The sequence below is a fragment of the Sinohyriopsis cumingii genome, chromosome 11, assembly GCF_028554795.1.
Source record: "Sinohyriopsis cumingii isolate HCF-2022 chromosome 11, ASM2855479v2, whole genome shotgun sequence".
NCBI classification, from domain to species: domain Eukaryota; kingdom Metazoa; phylum Mollusca; class Bivalvia; order Unionida; family Unionidae; genus Sinohyriopsis; species Sinohyriopsis cumingii.
Window position 1 is genome coordinate 103,868,032 of NC_142971.1, and position 12,145 is coordinate 103,880,176.

Consider the following 12,145-nt stretch of genomic DNA (forward strand, 5'->3'; position numbering starts at 1 on the left):
ATTTAGATTTATTCAGGCAATCTGTCGTTCATATACACTTCCGAGCTCGAGTAGCTCGACTAATCGCTGGTGGTTACAGTGCAATCGCTGTTATACTCAGCGATAAAACAAAGTTAATTGAAGGCGTTGGTGAACGAATGAGAGTTATTGATGCCCCAGTGGAAAACATGTAATTAAATCGCTCATGATATTTATAATGTCATGTTAGTGTCAGTCAGATTCCTGGTCAGATTAAAAAAACTTCAATCAGTATCAAAAAAGAATTCAGGAACAAACAATGCACTAAAAAAGATCAGATCAGAGGTAGTCAAAATAAACTATCACTGACTGAACGGCATCTTTATGCGGATGCCATTAAAGACGTGGTTAAAACAGGGGGTATATTTCCACGTTTTGCAGCTATACCAGCGTTAATAGCCGCTGAGGCACCAGCTGTTGCAAAAGCAGCTGCAGTTGGTACTGTTGGAACTGCTGATGGAATGGCATTAAAGAAAGCAACAGGAAAAGGAATACAAACTTCTAAAAAAGGGAAGGGGTCTAAGATTACCAGGAAACCCTCATTTGTACGGAAAAGGTCTGAGGCTTCCAGGAACACTTCGCTGATTCTTTCTATGTCAAATTTTGATTTACTCCATGCTCCTAACACAATTTTTAAAAAGAAGCTTAAGATGTGTTTTTATGCCTGATTAATTACCAAAACAACCAAACTGTGTTGAAATAGGGATCAAGGATGAACTCGCTAATCTTTTGAGTCTTGCAAATGTGGACCAAAATAATGACTTTGTTTTTCAAGATAAACAAAGGAAAGGAAAGACGAGTAATATCCCGTTGACAGATATTATTCTGCGGTTCCAGATGCAACAGACGATAACTTAGTGGTGTTTACTGAAAATGATAAAATTAAAAAGTCAGAGGAATCAGTTCCATCAATCATGGGAGAAATTGCTGGACGTATCAGAAGAATTGGAGATATTAAGTACAGCGATCTCAATATGAGTAAAAATACAATTATTAATGTGAGAGAACCAAAATCAGATGATGGGGTGGTAACAAAAGATATGTAGACAGCAACAATAACATGATCAGAACTAAGATCAAGTGATCGTTTATTAATCGCAGGTGATACAATGACTGGTTCTCTCAATATGTCTAATAATAAAATTACTAGTATTGGAGAACCAGAATCAAGCAATGACGCTACAACGAAGAAATATGTCGATGATAGCAACATTCCGATGATGAACTCGTTAATGACAATCGATGATGGAATGACCACATTTAGATCTGGATGCTCTAATCATGTACACGTGTTTATAAATTTTGGTAGAATCATTAATGAATTTTTTGGAAATCCACCGGTTATTGATATTAAACTCTCTTACATATTTTTTTTACAGACAGTGTAGTATGTACGGTAGCATCTGGATCAACATTATGGTCACCACTTAATAAATCCATTAAACATCGCGCTGAGGTTACCGCGTTATATAGATTCTCAGTACTTGGTACTACGACATTCACGATATCCACCACAATACCACGGCGTTATCCAATTAACGAGTTTACTGGATATATGTTAGTTATGCTGGGTCAAGATGACGTTCGTGGTCTTACCCGAAGAAAAAGGCAACCCCGTGTTGTATTATTGTTGTCTTGAATTAGTTACTAAACTTCCAACTTAAAATATAATCAGCTCCACAATCAACGTTCAACATTACAGATACAATCAAGCACGTGAATGGCAAACAGAACTAAATAATATCGTTGACGAGCATACAGTAAAAGTAAAAAAAAATATCGCAGATGTATAGTTGTTGTTGAAATAATTGTTTATTCAGCGTCTGCTGTTATCGCAGGAACCGGCGTATTACTATCAACAATAACAATGACATCCCCAGCAGTTGTAACAACGTGTGTTTCAGCTGCAACAACAATTGCTGACATTCTTAATATCATCGCAAAACAATATGCACGTGTACAAATACAAAATTACATGAGTATATAATAAAATTACACGCATCGACTTTAGGATATTCTCAATTATATTCCTTGGTATCATCGGGCGTTAGCAATGGAATAATATCAGATTCTGAGTTCACGGAGATGATTAAGATTTACAAAGAAGTAATGACTGTGATAGAATCCATGCCCGATTTAAATAATGATAATAATAATAATAATCATGTCAACGCGAACCAGTTACTACAGCAGATTGTCGTTAATACAACTCCATTTAAAACTACAATGATATCAGTAAGCTCAACCAATCCTGAATTTAGTGTTAACTTTCCAACTGCAATTCCAGCGAAAGAAATAGCACTGACACAATTACGAGCATATCATAGTTGGCCAAATATTAAATCAAATTCATTCGGTGGATTACCAGCAAATAATTCTTTGGTATTTTCGTATAAAAATAAACCCAACGGAACTCCCAATTGGCAAGTTGTTGGAATTCCCACGGGCAATTATCAAATTGAACAAATCAACGATGAATTCCAGTGCAGAATTAGATCTATTACCGGAAAAGAATCTGCGATAGAAATAAATTCTCTAGATTTTGTTGTAGATATATGTAAATCATCAATCCGTTCGGTGTTATGATGACCAGAGATACCACCTGTTTATAAAGGACCACCAGAGCCAAAAATAGACGACTTCCTCACGGATAAGAAAACATTTATCAAACTTCCAGAGTATCGAAAAGTATACACATGGATTACGATAGGACGAATAAGAGGAGATCCTTCTCGTCCTGAAAATTATTTTACTACATCTGATGGTAGAAAAAACCTTCCTAAATGAGCAAGAACAATAAATGATTTTGAAGACGAAACCCATCTTCCAGTTATCTACGGAGACAGATTTTACAGATGTTTTTCTAACGCTGTTAAACCTGAATACACACGTGTACTTGGTGACATACGAAATTTATTTTCTAATATCACGCAATACTATAATAACGATGTAAAACAACAAATCATCGAAACAATACAACATATAAATGAAGTTGCATCAGATCTTGAATATGTCATCTGGCTTATTGTTGAAGAGGTGATGTTTGATGAAAAAATTAAGTGGACGAACCCCAAAAGATACTGAATTTAATGCTACACTAAAAAATATTTCTCGATCATTATAAAATAACTGAAACAGATTTGCTAAAATTTGTGATACCAGAATTAAAAACCGACGAACTAAAAAAATCAGTCAACGATCTTATAAATGAAAACTTTCCAAATATTGTTGAGTCATGGAGAAAAATAGCTCCAGCAGCAGGTATTCTCAAATATAACAATGATCCGTACGGTGGCGGACGACATATTTCACCAGCAATTGTTATTATAACATCAACCATCGGAGTCAATCTTGTATGTGATGCAATTGATGGCAGCTATCAAATCGATCTTGAAAAATCAAATTAGGCTCAGCAAGGATTTATTTATGTACATTTACGCCTCGGGTACCTCCTGGATATTTTGATCGTACAAGAACCGATCAATCCGGTCTATCTACGATGTCATAATCCGCTATTATCAAGGATACATTTCAAACTTACTGACCAATCCGGACTGTTACGTGATTTACAGAATCAAACTCTGAATATAAACATGTATGTAAGATCATAGATCTTCACGTTCGTGATTGATTTTCAATCCTGGTTCATAATCAGGGGAAATACAATATATATAACAAAATTTATTTTTTACTGATTCTGGTTCAAGGTATATGATTTTCAAAATAAGAAAAACCAGTCAAATTTGATAATTGATGGGGTAAAATGATACTCAAAATAACGAAAATTAGTTAGATTTTATAATTTGATGGGTATATTACCCGATTAAATCAGATTATCAAACAATTTCATCAAATTGATGGGTATATTATCCACAATTTTTCAGATTATTGGTCAATTACATCAAATTGATGGGTATATTACCCATACTTTTTCAGATTAGTCATTTTCATTAACAATTTTATGTTCAATAATTTTATTATTGATTTTATCGTTATTAATATTATTTTAGATTATCAAACAATTTCGTCAAATTGATGGGTATATTACAGTCAGATTTTATAATTTGATGAGGTGAATGATACTTAAAATAATAAAAATCTCATCTACCTTTTCGGCAACTGCCGCAGAACTCCGTAAATTACCATAACGTTGAGAGTTTGGACTTATATCCCTTTGCACACACGAACATTGAAATTAAACCGCTGGTTAAATCCACGTGAAAGGCAAATTTGTTGTTGTCATTCTTTTCCTTTGCTTGATTCGACATTGTACATATCAGAAGCCCACGACATATGTATGTACATCTGTAGTCATGCACACACCCCTTTGCTGAAAATGGACTTGTCCAGGAACTGGAAATGGATCTCGAGCATGTCCGTCTATTATATTGAAAACTTCCGTTAAGCCCGAAACGCGCAGATGATGACGGTGTTAGGGCCAGTTTACTCACAGTCAGGTTAGAAACTATAAATCAATGAATGAATTGACTAAGTTCCTTGCACTTTTTATCACATTAAAGGTTTCTATTATTTAAATCGATGGGGGGGGGGGGGGTACAAACAGACGGGTTAGTATTGTCATACTATCCAAATCTAACAACCTTGGCCGCTTTTATTTGAGATTATGGAATGAAAGTAAAAGTTTTGGGTTTATTTCAATTTTCAAAGACTTTTAAAGATCTCAAGGTAATCTCCTCGATTTTCCTTCCCAAACTTTCAAGGCTTGAAAATGCCACCTTATTTTTTCCCAAACTCTCAAAGACCGTACGAACCCTGTAAATAGTGCCAGCCGATGTGTGCGAGACGCTAGTACCGACTGAACAAATAATATGAAATGCCCCATCAAATATACAAGATTAAATGAGTGGGTATAGTCTGACTATACCTTCCCGTTTGTTTGTACCCCCGTGAAGATTTCAATAATGAGAAGTATAAATTAGATCAGAAATACACATAATTTATTCAGTTCATTCATTCATTTATAATTTCTAACCTGAATGTGACCAGGGAGACCCTAACACCGTCATCGTCTGCGCATTTCATGCTTAACGGAAGTTTTAAATATAAACGACCGCCATGCACGAGATCCATTTCCAGTTCCTGGACAAGTCTATTTTCATTGAAGGGGTGTATGCACGACTACATATGTATAAATGTCGAAGGAAAATACAGTGTCGCCAGAGGGACGTGGCACCATTCCGTCCACCGCGATTAATTAATAACCCATATTGGGTATTAACCAGACGCGCGTGTCCTTCGTGGGCACAAGCGTCTTTCGTTCAAATTACTTACAATGTCGTCAGCTTCCGATATTTGCAATGTCAAATCAAGCAAAGGAAAAGAATGACAATTACAAATTGCCTTTCACGTGGATTTCACAAGCGGTGTAATTTCGATGTAGATGTGTGCAAAGAATATAACTCATAACTGTCAACATTATGATAATTTACGGAATTATCCAGCAGTTACCGAATACGATGAACTATATCACAAAGTTGTCCGAGGAAATCAATTTGCCTCTAGTGTATGCAACATGGCGCCGTGTTAGCATGTTAAGTCCGCTAAGCATGAAATGCGCAGAGAATGCCAGTGTTAGGGCCATTCTGGTCACATTCAGGTTAGAAATTATAAATCAATGAATGAATTAACTAAGCTAAGTGCACTTTTTATCACATTAAAGATTGCCCTTTTTTTTAAAAAAAATCGGGTGGGGGTGGGGTGGGACAAACAAATGGCTAGGTCTATTAAAACTACAGTTACTAAGCGTAACTGCCTGCGTGTTTTGTTCTGAGTCAGCAGAAGGAACGAGTTAGACATAGCTAGGGATAGAAAAAGGGCGTCATGCTGAGATGTATTTATACGAAATAACAAGCAAATTTTTCACCTGACTCCAAACAAAACATGAATGCGGTGTTGCATATCTAGTACACTGGACTCTTTTATAATTCCCAAATAGTTTTAGTTCTGCAATGGAAACAGAATTTATAAATGAACTGAATTATCCACAGGTTCGATTCGAAATATCTAAGAATGTCGACGCGCATAAGTTAGTGAAAGTACGTAAATAATTTCCGTCTGAGTGTACGATACGGAAAGAAATGACTATCGGTATCGAATGCCAGACAAACCATGGAAAATTAAATGGTTGATACAGCGTTTTGCAAACCGTGTTTAACCCCTTGTCACTCACCGGTTTGTGTAACGGGATGCTTTCGGTGTTTATTTCAAACAATCGGAATTTCCGATTGTCATGGTAGTATGCATCTTGGACCCTTAGATCACCCGGACTGCTAAATTCTAGCAAGACCCCTTTAATGGAATCTGAAAGACATGATTCACTTCATTAGAAATCTACAAGAGGACAAACATACCAAACTTTTTTTTATCATCAATGAAATGGAAATAGACCAACTGACTTTTCTTCTGACGTCAGAAATGAGTGAAGTCACTTGGCGCATGGTCAGCAGCCAATCGGAGTAAAAAAGCACGTTTTTCTAAATAGGTATCAATTCAGATTCGTTATAAAAGCTATTTAAGCACACAAAATGCGAGAATTCGGTCTCAGTTTGTAACAGTTGTAAGTTTGTACATGACATAACTCAAATATGCGTTATTTCTGCATATAACTATCGAAATTCCTTCAAACCGGAAATCCAGATCAAGAAGTAGTTATCTTCGTGTTTTTTGTTGTCTGACATTACCAACGGTGCTTGGCTTTATTTGTTCTGGAGTTTGCATCCTCTGCTCTGTGGGAATATCGGCCTCTCGCTAGTAATTATTACATTTATTTAAACTGAACTTAGTATGCGGATGGTAAGTAAAAGCCATCTTCTTCTGACCCATGACATTAAATCCTTCAGATCACTCACATTTTTTTAGCATTAATCCCTATCCCTGTGATGATCGGTTATTGAACTGAAATATTTTACATTGCTGACGAGCCAACCAAAGGCTGAACTCCAGCAAAATAGTGCCAAGCACCGCTTGTCTCCGCCACCAGTAACGCAGGAAAACAAAAAGACAGTGAACTACTTGTTTGTCTAACCGGATATTGTTTTACTCCGAACGATCTCTCACTTTAGGAACTCTTCAATGCGTAAAAATTGAAAATGTTTGAACTGGCATAATCAAAAGTAAATTTCGATCTTTTCTATACAACTATGCAGCGAAGTTTAAGTTCTTACACACAATAATTCAGTCGATTTCAACACTACACGAAACAGTTCAGATAGTGTGATGCTGTGTGACGAAAGACCAAAGAATGGAGTACATTCTGATGTACCCATCGTTATTTGCATACACAAAGCCTCTAGTCTACACATATAAACACATTTCGACCTTCATCCTTACCGTCTGGTACTGTAAATGATACATTCAGCGAGGGGTTTAGTCCACCCGAGTAACTTTTGAGATACCAGTCTACCGAAGTCATAATCGGAGCTTCGAAGTAATCGTTACCATCGTAACTTGCCTTTAGATTCTTCTCAAACAACTTCCAGCCTGAAAGAAAAGTTATGATATATATATATATATATATATATATATATATATATATATATATATATATATATATATATATATATATATATGTTAAAGAATTTAATTCGTACTATACAGAAATTCAAACCCAGTTCTGCGGGTAAGACGGACCCTTCGACTTGCCTGCAAGCACCAACTCCTATACCATCTTGACCATGCACAAATCGCAAAAAAAATATGCTTCAAAGTCGGTGATATAGGCATTCGTGCGTAGTAGACACACCCACATGTCGACCTAGTAATTTATTATATATTCGTATTTATAAAACATTGCGTTAGCATCGCCAAGTATTCTTCTTTAGAATCCAGGGATATTACTTTCCGTTCTGTTTGGTATATATTTTTATCCTCTCTCTCTCTCTCTCTCTCTCTCTCTCTCTCTCTCTCTCTATATATATATATATATATATATATATATATATATATATATATATATATATATATATATATATATATATAAATAAAATAAACTGACAACGAACAGTGCGAAACTATTATCTAGCTAGCCTGAGCGCTTTCGACTCTTTACTGAGTCTTTTTCAGAGGCAAATACGAAAGATAGACAGGACAAACAAATAAAACAGAAAAACAGTTATGTTTGCGAAACTTTACATGGCTGTTTCTACAAGAATTCATATATATCCTTGGTTTCAAACAGGATACATTCAGCTTTACTTAAACGGATCGATGATTTATCTACAATAAGCCACTAAGCCATTGACTAGCCACCGTGTGTGCGTGCGTGCGTGTGTGTCCCAATGTTAGTAGACCTGGATATCTAGACACAGTTCCACACGCATCTGTTAAACAGACCTATATTCTTTTTCTTTCCTTTCAGCCACCGCAAGAAAAGTCATATATAACGCTCTATTCTTCCCCATATAATATATTGTTATAACGTTTGTTATAGTCTGCCACAGACTAACATTAATAGACTTTAGAAAACGCAGCACGTGCATAATTTTTAACTGACATTACCATTATCACACTTTTGATAAAAGACGAGTACCAACAATAACCCGCAGGAAATGTATTCACAACAGTCTAAGGGACTGTTCATTTTCCCAAGCAAATCTGTACTACCGTAATGTTGCATGAAATACTGTACATCATGACGTCTGCTCCTGACAAAAGCTAATTAGTCGGGAGAGAAATATCTTTCCAACGGCTAATGTCCATAACAAAACAATCACTAAAATCTAACAGTACTAGACACAAATGCAAAAAGGACACACTCTAGTTTTTCTGTAGTACATTTGTCAGACTGAAGATCGAACTCAAACGTATTCATACTATCGGTATCGTTACGACTCCATGGTCACGTAGGCAAAATCTAACTAAAGATATTCTGTACAATTTACAACCATGAATACAAATTACAAAAATTAAATAAAATCATGTACCAGGAGTTACAAAACAGAAAGATATATATAACACCGCCACTCGTAAGAAAAAGAAAGATTTATGCAATAAAGCTGTCTTTTTTCCATCTCAATCAGATTACACAGGACGACATGTAATGAATATACAAAATGGTATACAAAATAAAGTAATATTTTTCTGAACCCAATTTTACAAACTCTCAACCAAAATTAAAGAAAATATTTTAGCAAAAATGTTTTTTTAAAGTAATACCACGATAATAATCAATATTAACAGAATCAAATTTCTTGGATAAATTAATAATCATGCCTTTAGCCCAGTCATCATCGTATATATAATTATATACACATGATTATAAAGTTTTGTCTGATAGGGAGATACAAATATGGTGTAATTATTAAACATTTCACTTTTCAATCCGTCAAGCTCAACACTTATTAGTTTTCAATTTAAAAACTGTCACTTCGGAAAATCTGTGTTCGGTTCAACAAAGTCACTATTCTGATCAACTTTGGGATTTGAGAATATACACCGTCAGTTTTTTTCTTTCAACTCCGTCATTTTAAAATTATTATTATTATTATTATTATTATTATTATTATTATTATTATCATCGTCGTCATCATCAACATAATCATTCAAGAGCAGATCTGAAAATAATGTTAAAAACCATAAACTTGTAAAGCAGCTGAATTCGTGTTCTTTCATATTTTGGTATAAAATTTATGTATTTCTATCAAAAACTAAGAAATATTTTCCTGGCTATTTTTTCGTGCATTTCATCTCGTTTTCTTTTTGATTTTTAGTAAGGTTTCCAAAAGTTTGGGAGAGACTTGTTTGAACAGTACTTTTTCAGAAAAAAACATTTTTATGTATCATTTTTAACTGTATAATCTACATGGAATTTCGGTAGAAAGCTGGAAGCTTGTTGAAAACTGTCTACCCTATTACGGAGTAGTTTTAACAAAAAATAATTGTCTACCGATTTAAAGTAGATAAATTATATATAAATATAGAAGTATATTCGAACATTTATAGTACCTGTAATTGTTACAAAGATCATTTAATGGTTACAAGATGGAATACTCTTTTGTGGTTGTGACCTGTATGTTAATTTTTAAACTCATTTTGATAATTTTATGAAGGTTTACACTGCCATAAATATCTGCGTATTAATTTCACCAGAATACATCAGGTTGTTGGATAATTATGTCTTATTTGTAAGTCGGGTCGGTAATGTGAAGAAACACAACGTGTCAGGGTTAGCTTTTACATTCTAACAGAAAAGATTCAGCTGTGTCTACTTGTCCGTATGTGCAGTACATATTATAAATATGATTTAGGAATAAATCATTGTTTAAGCTACTGCATTTGGTTCTCAATCGCATTTACTGAACGTGATCCACCAGATCACCTACAAATTAATACGAAGGAATTTAGCTTGTCCTCATTCAGGGGGTAAGTTTTAAAATACAATATTTTGAATGGATGGGTTACTAATTCTTTCAGTTGGCAATGTGTTCCACGGTTGAATTACGGAAGGCAGGAATGATGTTTGATAAAGTTTCGTTCGGCACAAGGGAGGTCGAATTGTAATGGGAGATTGAGTGGTGTACGTATCATTGTTAACAAGAAGAGGCTAACTTAATTTGGAAGTAATTTGGAGCAAAACCTTGGTATATTTTAGCAATTTAATTAATGTATGGTTGTCACGTTTGCTACGCCCCAGCTATAAAGTCATGTATAAGCTATAATCTACCTGTCTTGGGATTATTAATGCGGCCTTGTCCTTGATCTCTAAACAATGCCACAGAGTTAGTGTTTAACTCTTACGCAAGATTACCATGACCAGCCAGAGACAGGAAAGTTGAGTTGGTGAAGGCAAGAGCTCGCGTCACTTAACAAAGGCTTGCCTTTATCACACCAATATGTTAAACGTTAGTTCAAGGATAAAAATGAAGTCCACGGGGTGAACGAGATGTGTTCTTATCCGTCCCTACGTTGACAGACAGCGAGAGGCACAGTGTCCTCTAAGTTTGATTGGATCGGTCCACTGCGATATCCAATCAAAAATTGAGATAGAGGGCGTGATTACAATTCAGACCCGAATGATACCTTCCGAACTCGTAAAATTAATTTAGTATTCGCCTGAAAGGATTGCAGATCAATAGGGTTTACTCCGAGAAAAGAAGCCACTCGTAATCTGGCGTCAGAACTTAGAGGTAGCTTCTAAGGAAAGACAAAGCTTCGAAAAAGTCAGAAGCTTTTCAGGGGACAGAGAACTTCCGGTTCCATTGGATCCCAAGTCTTCAAGAGTTGGAGACGGAATTGAGAATGTAGCCGAGACAGCTGAAGTCGAGCAGGGGAGAAGGAGTCTAGAGAAAGTCAAGGAGGAGGAGGAGAAGGAATTTGGAGAAAGGTCGAGGAGGAAGAGGAGAAGGAATGGGGAGAAATAGGAGAGAGAAAGGATACAACAGATGAGTAGAAATACAAGGACATGTGGAAATGAATCTCACACTGCTCACCAAGTGATACAATATGCTTTTTAAAGGGTCGAGCGGAAAGAGTGTAATTGGAAATTTGAATTATTTGATTATTGAATTGTTATTAAACTGTTATTCATTTAACTTCAACCTTTTTGTATATTTAACCATCTAACCGTCGGCATTGCTGCCTGGGGGCTCGGAGCTTTACATCTATCTTTCACTAAATTTAACTTCCAACAAAATAAAGCCTGGGTGGGACTTCTATAATAGTTTAAATAAAATAGTGGGGGCACCCCACCCCAACCATATACTTCGTCACAATGCTTATCAATGATCCAGCCTATCGCATCGAGATTTCCTCCTATAATAAAACCCGAGCCACACTCTTGGTATCACCTGTTACTATTCCCATAGTTTCCAAATTATTGCATCGTACAGTTATCCCAGATACAATCAGCATAGTCAAACATTGGAAGTATAAAATATGTTTATATTCTTTCCAATGACAAGCTATCCAGTCCATACAAATGATGGCGTATATTTGCCATTTGAAGCTATTAGTAGAAGATCAATACATTAAACCATGGTTTTCTGGCATAGCAGTTTTACCAACACACGATCACTATAAATTATTAAAAACTGAGTGTTTTTGAAAATTACATGTAATCCGTCGGCGAAATACAGACTGGTCCTAGCCATGGTTATATGTGTGCCATTAA

General features: G+C 35.5%; 1 protein-coding gene across 3 annotated transcripts in view; it reads right to left on the bottom strand.

The window, feature by feature from the left end:
• The window catches only part of LOC149789195 (uncharacterized), a 58,851-nt gene that overhangs the window by 23,585 nt on the left and 23,121 nt on the right, over nt 1-12,145 (bottom strand). For all 3 annotated transcript variants that reach the window (XM_089975351.1, XM_089975350.1, XM_089975349.1), the window contains exons 4-5: nt 7,369-7,518; nt 6,209-6,339 (exon numbers count right to left, since the gene is read on the bottom strand). In XM_089975351.1, coding sequence (XP_089831477.1) covers nt 6,209-6,339; nt 7,369-7,518 — 281 coding nt within the window. The remainder of the gene's footprint in view (nt 1-6,208; nt 6,340-7,368; nt 7,519-12,145) is intronic.